We start from the raw sequence: 18,574 nt of genomic DNA on the forward strand, positions 1-18,574 counted from the left end.
GAACTGCAATAAAAAAAAAACCTCAAACCCCCATTTATTGGGTCATTTTACACACATATTCCTTAGAACATTTCTGATGTGTTTTAGATTAGGTGACCTCTTTGTTATCTTTTCCTCTCAGAAATGTTATGAGGCTTATAGCCCTAAACAATGAATAGGCTTGGCTTCCTGTAAAACAATGAGGGCAAACCACTGCAGCTGCGTGGCAACATGAAAAACTTTCCTGACATTAAAAAGGAAAAATAAACAGCGCCTCGAAGCAGTTCTCATTTTCATTTTATCTTTGTGTAAGTGGACTGAAAAGCAAATTGGAAGACAGAATTTGCAAAGTGCATAATCTGCCTGGCAGGGACAAGGGCACTGGTAGCTTATTAGCCAAACAAAGGTATCGTGTAAATGGACCAGACATATGCCTTACGGACACTCTTTCGGCATACTTCTTTCCTATAGAAGCCCATGGGTATTGTACAGTATACGGCAATTTTTTTTCCAGGCGTATACTGTATAGCAAAGTGGTGTGAGCTTATCCTACGTTATGTAAGGAACATATACAAATTGTGTAATAGTCCCATCAACGCTGGCAGTATATAGATTTAATACAGTATATCTTTGTTAGGAATGTTACACGTTTCACATTATATGGATTTCATCTCCTTCCGTATGCAAACAACGTTTCACGATTTCTATTAACTACAGAATAAAGTGATCCATTCAAGATGAATTAGTAAGATTTAGTAAAATACTAGTTAATATTGTGCAGAAACAGATTGCTGCGAGTGAAATGAAGCGGTCATACCTGACAGCTGCATGACAAGTAACCACAAGAAGTGCAGGGAAGAGGACTAGTACCGCTGTAGGACAGGAGGAACACTGTACCTACCCATATGATAAATCTCATATCTACCTCATTTGGATATCATTTTTTAGCAGTAACAGTATTGATTGGAGAACCATTTTTACAGCATACGGATGCTGCGGAAATTTCTAGCCCACTAGGGGCAGTATATACTCCCACTGACAGCCAAACAAAGCTAGGAAGCCATGTGTCTTATCATGTGGAACACACAACCACCTGCACGAACTACACAAAGACACCTTGTCCTCCAACAAGGTGTCTGTATGGAATACAGAGCAATTTATAGGATCCAAGCAGCAAAACCAGCTTCAGAGAGAGAGCAATACAGAGCAACGGAAGAATTACAGGAGCCCCCTTACGCTGGAGAGATAGATCTTCAAACACTTGTGATTAAGAATGTCCAATGAGTCACTTTAAAGAGGCTCTGTCACCACATTATAAGTGCCCTTTATTGCACATGATGTGATCGGCGCAGTAATGTAGATTGCAGCAGTGTTTTTTATTTAGAAAAACGATCATTTTTGACAGAGTTATGACCTATTTTAGCTTTATGCTAATGAGCTTTTTAATGACCAACTGGGCTTGTTTTACTTTTTGGCCAAGTGGGCGTTGTACAGAGGAGTGTATGACGCTGACCAATCAGTGACCAATCAGCGTCATACACTTCTCTCCATTCATTTACTCTGCAGCATGTTCTTTTTTTTTTGCTGCGGTTCCGCCTCTGATCTCCCATTGAAATCAATGGGAGACAGAGAAAGCGCTATTTGCCGTGTTTCTTGCCCGCGGCCCTCAATTGCCGCGGGCTAAAAACACAGCGAAAACCGAGGCAAGAAAGTGCAGTCAGGTCAAAATCTGCCTCAAAATTCCTGAAGGAATTTTGAGGCAGATTTTTCTGCTTGCAAATTCCTCAATGTGAACAGGGCCTAAGGACTGGTTCACATGTAGCATAAAAAGTGCGGATTTTCCTGAAGGATGTTATTGTGAAAAATCCACAGTAGCAGCAGTGTGGGTGAGATTTGAACAAATCTCATCCACACGCTGCTGAAAAATCAGCAGAAAAATCATTACATAAATTGACCTGTGCTGCGTTTTTTTTAATCCGCAGTATGTCAATTTATGCTTTGGAAACACTGCTCTTTTGTTGCGGATTTTCCCCGTTGAATTCAATGGGGAGGAAAAACCTGCAACAAATAGCAAGTGTTATGATGCTGCAAAAAATGCAAGTAAGAAAAACAACAAAAACTTTTTTATTGTGTAATATAATTAAAAAGATCATACTTATTGTTCATTGTCATAGCGACGAGACCCTCTTTTCTCTGTCCAGGCCAGGATGAAATATCACCCCAGAAGCCTATGTGACTGCTGCAGCCAATCACAGGTCATATGGGCTGCAGCGTCACCCCAGGCGGCCAGGCTACACAGAGACCAGAGTGACGTGATGCTATGATAACAGAGAATGGGGTAAGTATAAGTTTTTTTTTCTTTTTTAACCACTGCTTTCCGCAGCAGAGATTCCGCCCAAACACTGCACCACAATTTGTTGGGGTTTTTCAGGCTGAATTGCCTGCGATTTCCAGGACGGATACACTTATTTTTGAGCAGGATAGCCGCCCTGAGTGAACATAGCCGAAGGTTTAAGTCACTTTCTCAGTATACACTGGTAATAAAGTGACAGATTGTTGTCAGTTTACACCTCATAGTTCGACTGAGGCTTCATACGGAACGTATTTCACAAGGGTGTCCTCTTAAAACCTATGGCACTGGAGTCTACAGCTCTAAATTCCAAGGGAGGGGACTGAATACTTACTCATAAAAGGGAGTTGTCTAGTGGGTTTTTCCCCATTGATTTCCACCAAATATAGGTAACAAGAAGGATCTTCTTTTCTACTGTGTAAAACCAGTTACTTCTGCCTGACTTTCGTTTGACAGAACATGTCAATTTATCGATCAGTGCTTTGAGATAACATACATGCTGCAGTTGTGCCCTAAAAAAAAAAAACCACATTGAAAGGCTCTGTATAGAGTGACCTACCTAACCAAGATCAATTATTCACAGCAGTCAGATGACCAGGTCATGCAGCGATTGTATGGAAGGTTCTATACCGAATGGGGCATAGGGTCGGTCGAGGGCATGTAAGGACTATGCTGAGACTACGATCAGTGGAGGATGCAGAGGGGTAACAGCAGAACATTTTTTTTAATAATCAATTAATAAACGGTTAAGGGCTCATACACACGCTGCGGAATTGCAGCGTTTTTTCCGGACGGAATTATCTAAAGGAAAAAAAACAGCAGAATACAGTAACAACATAGTGGATGAGCTTTAACAAATCTCATCCACACGCTGCGTAAAAATTCCAAGCAGGAATTAACCTGTGGTGCGTATTTTTCAGACCGCAGCATGTCAATAACTGCTGCGAAAAAGTGGCCAGAATTGCTGCGTTTTTCGGAGGAGATGTCTATCTCCTAAAATTGTGAAAAACGCTGCAAAATACACACCGTTTTCTGCCGTAAAAAAAAAGCAGGAAATGGTGCGCTTTTGCGGTAGCGGAATGTCTGCGTTTGTCAACGGAATTGCTGCAGAAATCAGCAGCAAATACAGTAGCAACAAAGTGGATGAGATAAAACAAATCTCATCCACACGCTGCAGAAACGCAGAGGAAAAAATGCTCAGAAATTGACCTGCGGTGCGGAATTTTATTCTGCAGCATGTCAATTAAATTTGTATAAACACTGCTTATTTGTTGCAGGTAAAAACCGCAACAAATAGAAATTACGTTTCGAGCTCGAAAAACGCAACGCAGGAAAAAAAATAATAATATATATATATATGCATATATATATCTATCTTAGGCCTAATGCACACGACCGTAGTGGTGTGCACGGCCGTGATTTGGGGCTCGGACGGCCGCGGCGTGCACATGGCCCTGTACATTCATTTCTATGAGCCTGGACTAGGGATGCACAATGCATCGAAACTTTGATACGGTTTCGATACCGTGCACCCCCAAACAGTTCGATATTATTATTTCATGTACTTTGATACAAAGTTGTGCAGCCGCACAGCTTAGTATAGTAATGCATGAATGTATGAGAGCGCGGCTGTGTGATACAGTCATTGCCGCGCTCCTGGGTCCTGACAAGTGTGTGTGCGCCGTCAGCATGATGTGATGCGGCTGGCGCTGCACTAGCAGCGGCACTGAAGACCAAACATGACGGGTGCACTGCATAACACCCCCATGTTCTGTCTTTAGTGCCTGAACCGCCGGTCATTAGTGCAGCGCCGGCAGCATCACCTCATGCTAACTGCGCGGTCACAATGTCAGAAGCGGGGCAATGGCTATTACACAGCCCCGCTGCAGAACGGCGGCGGTCAGAGAAACCCCATCTCCGCCGTTATTCCCCCGAATGCTGCGATCAAAGCTGACCGCAGCATTCAGAGGAAAATGAGAAGGGGGGGTGCCCCTATGGATCGCGTCACAGGAATTCATGTGACGCGATCGAGGGCCATACCATATATGGGCAGACAGCCCAGGAACCATTGAAGGACCCCAGGGCTGTCCTACCATATTTCCTGTTAGGGCATACTTAGGTATGTCCTAACAACTGCCTGTGTACTATCCGTACACAGGCTAATGTACGGGCCTATAGATATATGCCAGTACAATAAAGTTTAAAAATAAAGTAAAAACAAAGTAATATTAAATAAAAATACACATACACATTTTTTACAATAAACATTAAAATAAGTCTCAATACATAAAATATCTACATATTCGGTATTGGCGCGGCCGTAAAAGCCTTCACAACAATTGTTTTACGTCATTAATGGTGTGAACGCTGTAAAAAAAAAAAAAAGAAACTGCTTTCTTTCAGGCCTTATTTACACAAACGTGTGCGTTTTTTGCGCGTTGCAGCTCCGTGTGTCATAAGTGTTTGGTACATTGCTGCGTGATTTTCGCGCATATGCCATCCTTATGACACGCGGTTTTGAGGTTTAGAAGAAGAAATGGAGGTGGTTTTATCTTTCCCGTAATTTCTTGATCTACTGTTGCGTGAATCACGAGCGGCACACAGAAGTGCGTCCGTTTGCTGCGCATGATTTTCACGCACGAATTGACTTCAATGGGTGCGTGATGCGCAAAAAACGCTCAAGTATAGGACATGTCGTGAGTTTCATGCAGCGGACACACGCTGCGTGAAAAACATGGACTGTCTGAATGTCCCCATTGCCTTAGGCCTCATGCACACGACCGTATTTTTGTCCACCTGTAAATACTGGCGTAAATACGGGTCCTTGGTCACACGTATTCGACCCGTATTGCACCAGTATTTACGGCCACGTTTTCTCTGCAAAATTGCACTGCACTAATCGGCAGCCCCTTCTCTCTATCAGTGCAGGATAGAGAGAAGGGACAGCCCTTTCCGAGGTAAAAGTAAAAGAAATTCATACTTACCCGGCCGTTGTCTTGGTGACGCGTCCCTCTCTTGACATCCAGTCCGACCTCCCTGGATGACGCGCAGTCCATGTGACCGCTGCAGCCAGTGATTGGCCTGTGATTGGCTGCAGCAGTCACATGGGCTGTAACGTCATCCCAGGAGGCCGGACTGGAGGAAGAAGCAGGGAGTTCTGGGTAAGTATGAACGTCTTTTTTTTTTTTTTTACAGCTTTATCTATATTGTGATCGGTAGTCACTGTCCCTGGTGCTGAAAGAGTTACTGCCGATCGTTTAACTCTTTCAGCATCCTGGACAGCGACTATACACTGACGTCGCCTAGCAACGCTCCTGTAATTACGGGTGCACACACGTAGTCACCCGTAATTACGGGAGCCCCATAGACTTCTATGGGCTGCCCGTGCCGTAATTACGGCCTGAAATAGGACATGTTCTATATTTTTCTTTATCAAAGATTTTTATTTTGAAAATAAAACAATACAAAAACATTTCACGGTTTGTGCAAAAAAGTAGAAATTTGTACGCAGTACAATACATTCTAGTGAAGCATCATAGCATAACAACAGTATTCGTATACATATATATACAAGTATAAGAACAACAATAGGCGGTAGCCTCCTACCTAACGAAATTGAATGAAAAAAAAAGAGATATAACGGCAATAACAGTATCATGTTCGCATTAAATCAGTGCAATAGTCAGGGAGACCACCCCCCCCCAGTAAAGTGAGAAGTGACACATATAAGAGCACTTTTGAGTATATGGACATACCATACATAACATCAGACCACAAAGGGAAATTACATACAGACAAAAGACAAAAGCGCCTCATGTAGGTGCTATGATTAATTTAGAACCTGCCATCCAACCAGAGAGGTAGATCAGTACCATCCCGGAATCCAGACCACACTACCCAATTCTGGACGAAAATCCCGGATTTCCCCTATCCACGGACAGTAACTCCTCCATCCTCATGATCCCATTCACCTCTGTTACCCATTCCGCCAGGGACGGTACAGTACGTGATTTCCAGTGACGAGGAATCACCGTTCTCGCTGCAGTCAAGAAATGTCGAAAGATCCCCCTTTTGAGGTGTGGGAGTGATCCCGGGGCCATAGAAAGCAAGCCTATGGAAGCCGAGGTTGGGACCTCAGCATGGAAAAGCTTGTTGCCTAGATCAAAAATCTTCCCCCAAAAGGGACGTAGCATGGGACAATCCCACCAAATATGCAACATAGTTCCAGGAGGCCCCCCCCCCCCCACACACCTCCAACAATCAGCAGACACATCTGGGAATATCCTGTGCAACAAAGTCGGACAGCGGTACCACCTGGTAAGTATTTTGTAATTCTTTTCTTGTGCAAAACAAGACATCGGTAATTTATGAGCTAACAGGAAGGCGGTACCCCACTCTTCCTCAGAGTGTCTAACCCCCATTTCCTCGTCCCATGCGGCAGTGAAGGATAATTGAGAAAAAGCAAATTTCGGCAGAAGGATCCCATGTAGGTGAGACAACACATGAGAAGGGGCTGTGGGCAAGGACAAGTAGAGTTCCAGAGGAGTCTTATCCTGTAGAAAGACCATACAATCACCCATGGAAGAGATATAGGACCGTAACTGCAAATAAGACCACCAGGTTGACCTCCTTCCCGGGCAGGCAACCGATACATCTGTCATTGGCAACATGGCACCGTCTGGAGTAAGGGTCTCAGATATACATCCACCATTTTCTCTCTCCCAACAGAGGAATGTATCAACACCCTCCACCGTAGGGAAAGAAGGGTTATCAAATAGAGGAGTCAAGGGACCCAGGGCGATGAACAAGGCCCGTAGTGCCCAAGATCCGTTCCCATACCATGAGAAACTGACGTGTGAGGAAAGGAAGAGGGAGAGTTTGTCTCTGAAGGACTGACAGCCACGGTAGAGAGGATAATGCAAGAGGAGACATAGCATTTTCCATGCGCACCCATTGCTTACCTGACTCCGAATGGAACCAATCCACTACTCATAATTATCGCTGCTTGATGGTATCGTTTAAAGTCTGGGAGACCCGCGCCCCCGTCTACTTTTGGTCGGCTAAGGACAGCATACCGGATACGAGGCTTAGAGGAGCCCCACACAAACTTAGTAATGGCCCTATGTAAAACCTGGAAAAAACTGGATGGTACTGCAATAGGGACGGTCTGGAAGAGATATAAAAATTTGGGCAAGACATCCATTTTGACTGCATTGATACGTCCAAACCACGACATGCGGTTCCCGCCGTATTCCGCCAAGTCCTTCATTGTGCGCTGTAGGATGGGCGTATAATTCAGAGCATACAAGTCTGACTGTTGTGTAGGGACATGTATCCCTAGATATTTTAAAGATTTAGGTTGCCACCTGAACGGAAAAACCTGAGCAAGATGGGCAGCTAAAGGTTGATCCAAAGAGATATTCAAGGCCTCCGATTTAGAGTAATTGACTTTAAAATTACTTAGATGGCCAAAGCACTCAAACTCCTCCGTCAGGGATGGCAAAGAAATCATGGGAGTTGTGATGAATACCAAGAGGTCATCCGCATATAACGCCAATTTATGATGTCGTGAGCCAACCCGTATACCGTTAATATTATGGTTGTTCCGCAGCGCCACGGCCGGGTGTTCCATGACCAGAACATACAAAAGAGGCGAAAGTGGGCACCCCTGTCTCGTGCCATTAGCAATAGACAGAGGATCAGATAATAGTCCGTTAACACGAACTCGAGCAGAAGGCCTTTGGTACAAGGCCATTATCCTATCCACCGTGGTGGTGCCAAGGCCCACCTGTGTCAGGACACTGCGGAGGAACACCCAGTGCACTCTATGAAAAGCCTTTTCGGCATCTATCGAGAGTAAACACATCGGTATCTTACGGGACTGGCAGTACGACGTCAAAAGGAGGGTTTTGTTGGTGTTATCCGGCGCTTCACGACCACATACAAACCCCACCTGATCATCCAAAATCAAGCCTGGTAGTAACGGCGATAACCGAGAGGTAAGCAGCTTCGCGAAAAGCTTCACATCTACATTAATTAACGATATGGGCCTGAAGTTTGCGCACACCGTTGGGTCCTTGCCTGGTTTTGGTAGAAGAGTTATATGAGCCTCGAGGGATTGAGGCGCAAAAGGGACACGAGGAGGTCACAGAGTTAAAAACTTTTGTCAGAAAAGGAGCCAGTTGATCTTTAAATGCCTTATAAAATTTGTTATTAAACCCATCTGGCCCCGGGCTTTTGCCCAAGGGCGACTCTCCAATAGCACGCTCCACTTCGGTTACCAAAAAATCCTCCTCAAGCTCCAAAGCCACCCCCTCCTCCAAGGTCGGCAACGCAGTATCATGAACATAACGGTCTATTTTATCCCGTAACGATTCTGCCTGCATATCATGAAATTGGCCTTTAATATTGTATAGCGCCGAATAATAGCGTTTAAAGCAGCCAGTAATACCGACCGGGTCATGAACCTCAACACCCGAGGGAGATGAAACTTTAGGGATATATGACGCTTGTGTACGGGGATGCAGTATTCGTGCCAGTGACCTACCGCATTTATCTGCATATTCATATGCGTGCTTGCGCATCCGATCCCTGAACCGAGCATGTGACTGATCTATCAGAGAACGCAAGGATTCTCTCGCTGTAGTAAGCTCTGCAAAAATCTGTGAGGATGGAACCAGTTTATGACATGATTCCAAATCCCGTATCTGAATCAGGAGCCGTGCAATCGCAAACCCCTTTTCACGCTTCAACCGCGCCCCATGTTGTAGGAGTACCCCTCGAATGACACACTTCAGTGCCTCCCACTGGAGTGGCAAGGGAGTAGCTTCATGTTCATGAATCTCAAAGAAACCGGTGAGTGAATTTTTAATGGCCGCCACGCATACTGCATCCCGCAACAAGTTGTCATTAAGTTTCCAGGATTGGAAATTAGGCCTTGAATTAGGAAATGTAAGGGTCAGAAACACAGGTGCATGGTCAGACCAAATCATAGGGCCCACGTCAGAGGTAGGGTGCCAGGTAAGCAAGTGGTGGCTAATCAAAAAAGCGTCTATCCTACTATACATATTATGCAATGGGGAGAAATTCTCTTACCGGAGGATGAAGGATCCTCCACACGTCAATCAACTGCATGGAATGCATCACATTTTTCAGGGCCCCCAAATGTGACTTAGGAACAACAGACCTGCCCGAGGAGGTGTCAAGTCTGGAATCAAAAGTCAGATTAAAATCACCTCCAACAATTAGAACGCCCTCAGTGAACTCTTCCAATTTCCTTAAAGAGGCTCTGTCACCAGATTTTGCAACCTCTATCTGCTATTGCAGCAGATCGGCGCTGCAATGTAGATAACAGTAACGTTTTTATTTTTTAAAAACGAGCATTTTTGGCCAAGTTATGACCATTTTTGTATTTATGCAAATGAGGCTTGCAAAAGTACAACTGGGCGTGTTGAAAAGTAAAAGTACAACTGGGCGTGTATTATGTGCGTATATCGGGGTGTGTTTACTACTTTTACTAGCTGGGCTTTCTGACGAGAAGTATCATCCACTTCTCTTCAGAACGCCCAGCTTCTGGCAGTGCAGACACAGCGTGTTCGAGAGATCACGCTGTGTCGTCACTCACAGGTCCTGCATCGTGTCAGACGAGCGAGGACACATCGGCACCAGAGGCTACAGTTGATTCTGCAGCAGCATCGGCGTTTGCAGGTAAATCGATGTAGCTACTTACCTGCAAACGCTGATGCTGCTGCAGAATCAACTGTAGCCTCTGGTGCCGGCTCGTCTGACACGATGCAGGACCTGTGAGTGACGTCACAGCGTGATCTGGCAGAAGCTGGGCGTTCTGAAGAGAAGTGGATGATACTTCTCATCAGAACGCCCAGCTAGTAAAAGTAGTAAACACGCCCCGATGTACGCACACAATACACGCCCAGTTGTACTTTTACTTTTCAACACGCCCAGTTGTACTTTTGCAAGCCTCATTTGCATAAATACAAAAATGGCCATAACTTGGCCAAAAATGCTTGTTTTTTAAAAATAAAAACGTTACTGTAATCTACATTGCAGCGCCGATCTGCTGCAATAGCAGATAGGGGTTGCAAAATCTGGTGACAGAGCCTCTTTAAGTACAATCGGCCTACTCGTGCCTGGTCCTTATTGGGGAGGTATAGATTAGCCAAAGTAAAGATCTTATTACTTATGGATAGTTTGAGAAAAACATATCTACCATCCGGGTCAAACAGAACATCCAGAATTTTATGCGAGAGTGACTTATGAATACATATACTGGCACCCTTGGACTTGGATTCCGGGTTGGTACTGTGGAACCAGGCCGGAAAATATCTGTTCGTGAACTGTGGCGTATGGCCCGTCTGAAAGTGAGTTTCTTGCAGGAACAAAATATGTACCCGCTCTTTATGCATGTTATATGAATTTTGTGAGCGTTTTTCTGGGACATTAAGCCCCCTAGCATTAAAGGTGCAAGTCTTCAATTGTGCCATTGCCACCACTCACTGAAGGAGCTCGTAGAGCAATGTGCTAAGTAGAGGCGCGACGAACAACAGGACAAACAAGGAGGGGGAAGACAACAACAAAGACAAACAGAAAGGTGAAATAATCACCTACTCCTTGAGCTACTCAAGGAGAAACAGTCAAGAATACACCGGATATAACCAGTGAGTCCCTAAGAGGAGAAGTGTCAGGACAAGGTCTAGCCAGTGCCCCACACTCCCCAACCCAGTGCAAATATCACACATCTTAGAACCAACACTTGAACAGAAAGAACATCAAGGCAGTTAGCTCAATATCATGAGAGAGTGAAATAATGGCCGGCATTTGGTCAGGATCAAAACAGAGATGCCTACATAACATTACATTCCCGGAAATTTACACAGGTACCGCATGAATGCACAGGCATGTAATTAGTAACAACGTATATAATCACATAGCATACATAGTGCAGTAGTACTGGCAGCTGAAGAACATTAATTAATCCCGGTTAACTGATCAATCTGAGCACCTGCAGTCCCTATCTAGGGTGAAAGAACAAGCATATCTGGGTATTATAAAAACACACATCAGACCTTCGCCTCACAAGATATAAGCAGTAACATTATAGCTTAACCGGCCTAAGCCGACTGATGGCTGACCAAAAAAAAACCTCTATACAAAATCACAGCGGATCTGTATGTCGCCCCCCAGGACGACCCATAGGATAAGCGGGAGAACGACCACGTCGGCGTGGCCTTGAGCGCTGTGGTGGAAGAGGGACATACGGCCAATCAGGCAGGGAAACTCTCGGCACCTGGAGGGCAGCACAGAAGTCCGGGACATCCCCTGGGTCTCGAACACTCAGCAATGTCCCATCTCTGCGGACCTGTAGCTGGAAGGGGTGACCCCAGGAATAGGAGATCTCATGCTCTTTCAGCGCATCCAGCAAGGGACGAAGCACTCAGCGTTTATCCAGGGTCATCTTGGACAGGTCGGATAACAACTGGATCTCGACCCCTTTCTCTCGGGCCTTCCTCATGATCTGCTCCTTCAGAGAGAAAAAATGGACACGGCATAGCACATCTCTAGGCCTATCAGGATCCGGGTTACGAGGGCCTAGAGTCCTGTGAGCCCTATCCAGCTCCAATGGATCATCAGCAGGACGCTCCAGCAGGGAGTTAAATAAAGACTGTAAGACAGATATGAGTTGCCCCGAAGATATATCCTCAGGAATGCCCCGGAGCCGAATGTTGTTACGGCGATTCCGATTCTCATGATCTTCAGCCAGGTTAAATAAAGCATGAATCTGCTGGGAATGATGATCCAGCCGTTCTGCATGAGAAACTTGCTGCTGTGTAACAGATGAAACATCGCCTTCTATGTGCTGAACTTGATCGGACAATTGAGAGACATTAGTCGTAAGAGCCTGTATCTCTGATTTATAAGTCATCTCAAGACGATTCACATAACGCTCCATGTCCTGTTTAGTGGGCAATGAGGCGAGCTGCTATCTCAGGCCCTGTAAATCATCTCCCATGCTAGCAGAGCCATTAATGTGGGTGGAGGAATGAAGATCCAAATCCCAAGGAGATGCAGACCCCAGCATGCCAGAGGATGAGGAATGAGAGGTCCGGGCGCCATGACTGACACCACGTGGCGAGCAGGACGGAGCGGGAAGCGCCATGACAGTTCCAGAAGGGCCCATCTCCACCCCTGCCAGCAGGGAAGGGAACGAACCCTGGGAGCCAAAGACCGGAGAGGGGGTACTGTCGGTACCTGATGCTGCAGCCGCAGTAGCAACTCCTGAAGAAGACTCCTCTGCAAGCGGGAATCCTGGTACAGTTCGTCTCACCTCCAACGGCGCCATCTTGGGAGACGGCCCAGCAGCAGCGTCGGTGAGAAATCGCTGAATGGAACCGGCTGAAGACATCTGTCTCGTACAGTATTGAGTCCCACGTGGTTGCCTTAGATTTCCTAACCATTTAGGGTATGTTCACACGCTGAGAGGCAGTTACGTGTGAAAAGACAGACTGTTAACAGCTGCCTCGTTTCACACGTAAAAGCTCCTCCTCGTAATTTACGAGGCGTCTGAGACGCTCGTAAACCTTGAGCCGTGCTTCATTGATTTCAATGAAGAACGGCTCAAATTACGTGGCAAAGAAGTGCCCTGCACTTCTTTGCCGAGGCAGTAAATTTACGCGTCGTCGTTTGACAGCTGTCAAACGACGACGCGTAAATTACAGGTCGTCTGCACAATACGTCGGCAAACCCATTCAAATGAATGGGCAGATGTTTGCCGACGTATTGCAGCCCTATTTTCAGACGTAAAACGAGGCATAATACGCCTCGTATACGTCTGAAATTTGGCCATGTGAACATACCCTTAGGAAGGTTCAAGTGTGTCTTATAGTATGCTTATGAGCGGGTTATGGAAGTGCAGGAACGGAGCTCTCAAGCAGCACGTCTGGTCAGCGCCATGTCCAAGCTACGCCCCTCTGTTCTATCTTTTTCAACGGCACGGGCACCTTCCCGTAAGCATACGGGGAGGTACCCGTGGCCAATAGAAGTTTATGGGCCCGTAATTACGGGCGTTTTTACGGTCGTGTGCATGGGGCCTTACATAGGTCCGTGTGACCCGTGTGATTTTTACGCGCGTATCACGGACGTGAACTACGCTCGTGTAAATAAGGCCTTATTGTGGGGCACGAGGTGTGATGAATTTAACCTCCATGTGCCTCACATTAATCCCATCATGTACCTCACACATTAACCCATTATGACTGAGAAACATGATGGGGTGAATTACTATTAATGTGAGGCGCATTCAAAATTGATCACATCTCATGCCTCACATCATAAAATGGAAGACCTTTTTTTTTTTTATTACGGTTGCCAGAGTATCGTTTTGGTATCGAAATCGCAATAACTACACAAAGTATCGGTATCGAAGTCCAAATTCTGGTATCGTGACATCCCTAGCCTGGACGGCAAACCGCGGCCGTAATAAGACATGTCCGTTCTTTTTGCGGTCCAGGCTCCTGTGCAATGCATGGACCGTGAAAACCACGGTCGTGTGCATGGGCCCATTGAAATTAATGGGGCCACAATTCACCGGGAGATTTGCGGGTGAATTGTGGCCGCAAAAATACGTTCGAGCGCATGGGGCCTTATACTGTAAGTCTGTGCTTCTTTCTCCAGGCCAGCCTCCTGGGATGTCTGCTAGCAGGCCGGCAAGTGGTGTAGTTTTCCACAGTGGACATTCTGGGTGAAAAACTGCACCACAGTTAGTTGCAGTTTTCCGCCCCGAATTCCCTGCGGCGCACAAGGCGAATATGCTGCGTGCTTTTGCGTATCTGCCCAGTGTGAACTCAGCCTAATACAAATTATTATTTTTTTTTAAGAAAGTGTTCAAAGGTTAACAGCTTTTGACATCTACAGCTTCGTTCACATATGCGTCGGGCTCCCATTCGTGGGTCCCATTAGACCTTTCCGTCAGGGGAACCCATGAACGCAAATCATAGCTTTCCATTTGCATTACCATTGATTTCAATGTTAATGCTTCCGTTGCAAATGTTTTGTTTTTTTAGCGGAATCAATAGCGTAGTCGACTGCGCTATTGTCTCCGCCAAAAGAACAGAAACCTTACGGAACAGAGGCAAACGGGAACCCTTTGCAACAGAAGCATTACCATTGAAATCAATGGTAATGCAAACGGAAGCTATGGTTTCAGTTTGGTTTTCGCTCAAGGGTTCCCCTGACGGAAAGGTCCAATGGAACTCACGAACAACGGAAGCCCGACGCAGATGTAAACGCAGATGGAGGCAAGCGAAGTATTGAAACAAAAGCCTTAGAAAAAAAATAAAAAATCAGTCTGTGCGGTAGTATATATACAAATGTTGTTCGCTACACTGTAATATCGGGCAGGTTTTACACAGGACTCCAAGTAAAACCTACTACACTATGTTAATCATCTATATTACAATACACACAGCTCTGCTACATCTGAGAATTGTAGAAGCCGGGGTGTTTGGGAATGAAGAACTGCAATGAAAGCTCCAGGGCAGATATTCATGATATGATGATGGAAGAATGGGAGACAGATCCAGACTGCTCGGAGTCAGACAAAGAGGCTGTGACAAAGCTCGCACATCCTTCATCATATTGTACACAGTCACATGGACAGCGGCACAATGATGGGTCTACCTCACTATTTACATGACAACAACCCTCTTCATTGTATGCAAAATAACGCTCTTTATTCCTGCATACATTATTATGTCCCAGAACCGCTAAATGGATTTACACCTATGCCGTACATGGTCTAATCCGACAGATATTCCGATAATTCGTTATCACGACAGCGGGTCTGACCTTATACACACACAAATGTATTGTTAGGATGGCAATAATCATTCCTATTGTAGCAAATGTAACGCGGAGAGGCGGGTAAATCCCCATTCACTGCCATTAGAATGGATGAGACTGTACTTTGTGCTGAAGCCACATCCACCATGTCTGAATGTAGTTACGCCCTGTTCACATCTGCAATGCTCTGCTCTTATGGAGCCTCTGACGCAGATGTGAACAGGGCCATAATGCAGCTGCATATTACAGCAGAAACACCTGGACATCCCATGGTTCTACTGAACTGGACTTGGGATCACCATAGAACCTCGGTAAACCCGCAGGAGGACTGGATGTTGCGCCCGCATTATGGACGTTCGACACCAGCCTTAAAGGGGTCGTCTCAGTTTATGGGTCCCCGCTCCTGGCGCACAGCGGATTTTGAAGTCACAGCCAGCCAGGTATTTTTTCTTCAGATGAAAGGCAGTCCATGTAATACAAGGATGGGTCCAGTCCATCAGAATGGGAGCTGCTCGTCCAAAGCGAATCTCCGTACTGGCTCATAGAGGGGGGGGGTCCCAAGCGGGCCTAATATGGAATATGGACAGGCGTTGTGTTCATGAGACAACCCCTTTAATTTTTATCCAATCACCGTTTACCATAGGTATAATCCAATCAGAACCTTCCTCAGCCTGTTTTGACATATTCATTGTCTGCACACTAAAAATTTCTGTCAGATAGTATAGAGAATCCAGATGGCGACCCAGCCACACCAGAAATATTTACATACAATAAATCCCATCGTTTTGGGCAAAGGTACTTTTACATCGGCCAAGTTTGGCCGGTGCAACGAGCGCCGATCAACGAGACATTCTTGATCGGCATTCGTTTACTCCTTTCACAAGAAGCTACGTATGGGGACGAGCGCTCGTTACTCCGATCGCTCGTCCTTATACATTTCTATCATGTCGGCAGCGCTTCTCCCTGATACGATAATATTTAAGGCATTTAAAATGATACGATCAGCTGATAAACGAGCGTTTGCAGGTTCATCTGCTGATCGCTGCCCTGTTTACACAGGGCAATTATTGGGAACCAGCGTTCTATCAACACTCATTTGCCTGATAATTGCCCAGGGAACCAGTCACCAGAATTTCACCTATTGATCTCTCCTCACCCCTCGATGGACGCTGCTGTCAAAAGTTCATTGCCGTTATCCCCTCTCCTAAACTCCTCCTCCGACTGTAAATAGTCATCTGCAGACGTTACGCGCCTTTTATGGTAATAATTTGTCAGTCTCGTTCGTTCTCCTTCTTATGCCCGCCCACCGCCAAAAACTGGCCCACCCTGAATGCCGAAATCTCATCTGAGATTGCGCGCATCCGCCCGACATGTATGGTTCGATACCCATTCCTGCTTTGTCCTGGTCCCAAATCTAGTAACTGTGTTCATCGCTATAGTGTTTCGTTGTGCGCACGCACCAGAACAGGACATTGATGTGCAAGCGCGGGATTCCGTGTGCGATGGGGGAAGGTGAGGAGCTGTCAATCAAAAGTAAAGTGGCACGACTTGAGGAATGAAGATTTGACACGGGAACACTGAAAAACGGAATACTAAAAAGGTACAGAACCTACTTAGAAGATACTTATGGGTTACATAAAAATGATTTTTCACCCACTTTCACCAGGTATTGCTGGTTTAATAGGTGAAATGCTGGTGACAGGTTCCCTTTAAGTGACAATAACCTATATTGTCCTGGTCCATCTCTTCTATGGCCATACACGTAACAATTCACATTAGCAATCCAAATGATTTTCCGATCCACTACTCTACTAAAAATGATCTCTTCCGAGGGATCGGTATGTGCTCCACTGGTGGCAACACTAATGTTTTTCATGTTTACTAGTGGTAAACTATAATTGCATGGTTAGAGAAAAATTACAGCAATATTTACCACAATACAAAAATGTTTATACCGTGGGAAATATCGATTTGTGTATAACCCTTTCATGACCAAAAAAATCATAACATTCATGTTGTGTGGGGGGAAATTTGACATCCCTGGTTAGATTATGGGATCCCCTGACTGACAAGTGACAAAGGCGACCAAGAATACTATAAAGGAAAGTCCAAGTCCTTGCCCAGCTGGTCGTATAGATTTCCATGACTGGTTTTGCCACCCTATTAGAACTTTAGGTATTCATATATTACAACCGGGACTGTGTGGCTCGGCCCTGCCAGCCAATATACACACATATATACTATAGTGCCAAGTCTATACGTCCAATATGAGAGGTGAGTATAGTGACAGCAGTAGCAGCAGCCTGTGTACTCCTCGCCGTGCCGGGCCTCAGTGAGCGGCGGATGGGGGAAGGTGCAGCCCTTCCACACTTACCCACGTCAACAGACTCTCACAGAGATCCACCCGGTCCAGGCTCTCCACGTTTAACATCCTCTTCCCAGTCCGCTACTTGCTTTTCGCCAGTAGATCTCCAGCAGCCCGATCCTCTAATCGCATGCACTGTGTGTACGGAGGGTGCTGGATGGAATACTAGTGCACAGGCCAACGACACCGGGTAACGGGGCTCAGCGGCGGCCGTTGTTCCAATTCTGTGTCCGGTCTAGGAAGCCCCCTCCTTCTTGGTGCTGTTCTACGGCCGCTCCTCGTCTGGCTATCCTAGGAGGGTTCCGGTGGTGTCCCCCTGCTCCGGGCCCTGGCGCTCTTGCTGGGGGATGGGTGGTCGGTCTCCTCCTCTTCCCCCTGCTCGCAGTGTCTGTCTGTGGGTGATACACAGCTGACACCCAGCGCTCACTGCGCACAATCACAGCAGCATCCACCGGATATTTTACAGGCCCGGTTCTGTCCCTCAGGGTATGTTCACACGGCGGGGGTCCGTAACGGCTGAAATTACGGGGATGTTTCAGCCTGAAAACATCCCCGTAAATTCAGCCGTACCGGCATGTGCAGGCGCTTGAACGCCGCGTCAATTACGGCCGTAATTAGCGCTGCTATTCATTGGAGGCAATGAATAGCGGCTCCAATTACGGCCAAAGAAGTGACAGGTCACTTCTTCTACGCGGGCGTCTATTTACGCGCCGTCATTTGACAGCGGCGCGTAAATATACGCCTCGTGTGAACAGACAAACGTCTGCCCATTGCTTTCAATGGGCAGATGTTTGTCAGCGCTATTGAGGCGCTATTTTCAGACGTAATTCGGGGCAAAAACGCCCGAATTACGTCCGTAAATAGGCCGTGTGAACATACCCTCATACAGCTGCTGTGTGAGGAGGAGGATTTGTCAGCCGGTCCCTGGAGTCAGAGCAGGGTGCAGATGTTACTCAGCAGCCCCTCCCTGGAGAAGCGGGCCAGTGTGCTGAGGTGGCTTCCGTGCCTCACCGTTCTTAGCGCGG

General features: G+C 46.2%; 1 protein-coding gene across 4 annotated transcripts in view; it reads right to left on the reverse strand.

The window, feature by feature from the left end:
* HOOK3 (hook microtubule tethering protein 3) overlaps positions 1 to 18,277 on the reverse strand; it is a 98,616-nt gene extending 80,339 nt beyond the window's left edge. For 2 of the 4 annotated variants that reach the window (XR_012847586.1, XM_075825518.1), the window contains exon 1: positions 17,559 to 18,277. Coding sequence is in view for 2 of the 4 variants with exons in the window: in XM_075825518.1 (XP_075681633.1) it covers positions 17,559 to 17,615 (57 nt within the window). In the remaining 2 variants the exon portion in view is untranslated. Of the gene's footprint in view, positions 1 to 2,663; positions 2,798 to 17,558 lie in introns of those variants that run through there. The other 2 variants (XM_075825520.1, XM_075825519.1) reach the window with 2 other exon arrangements.
* Positions 18,278 to 18,574: the final 297 nt, after the last annotated feature.

Source organism: Rhinoderma darwinii, chromosome 1, assembly GCF_050947455.1.
Source record: "Rhinoderma darwinii isolate aRhiDar2 chromosome 1, aRhiDar2.hap1, whole genome shotgun sequence".
NCBI lineage: Eukaryota > Metazoa > Chordata > Amphibia > Anura > Rhinodermatidae > Rhinoderma > Rhinoderma darwinii.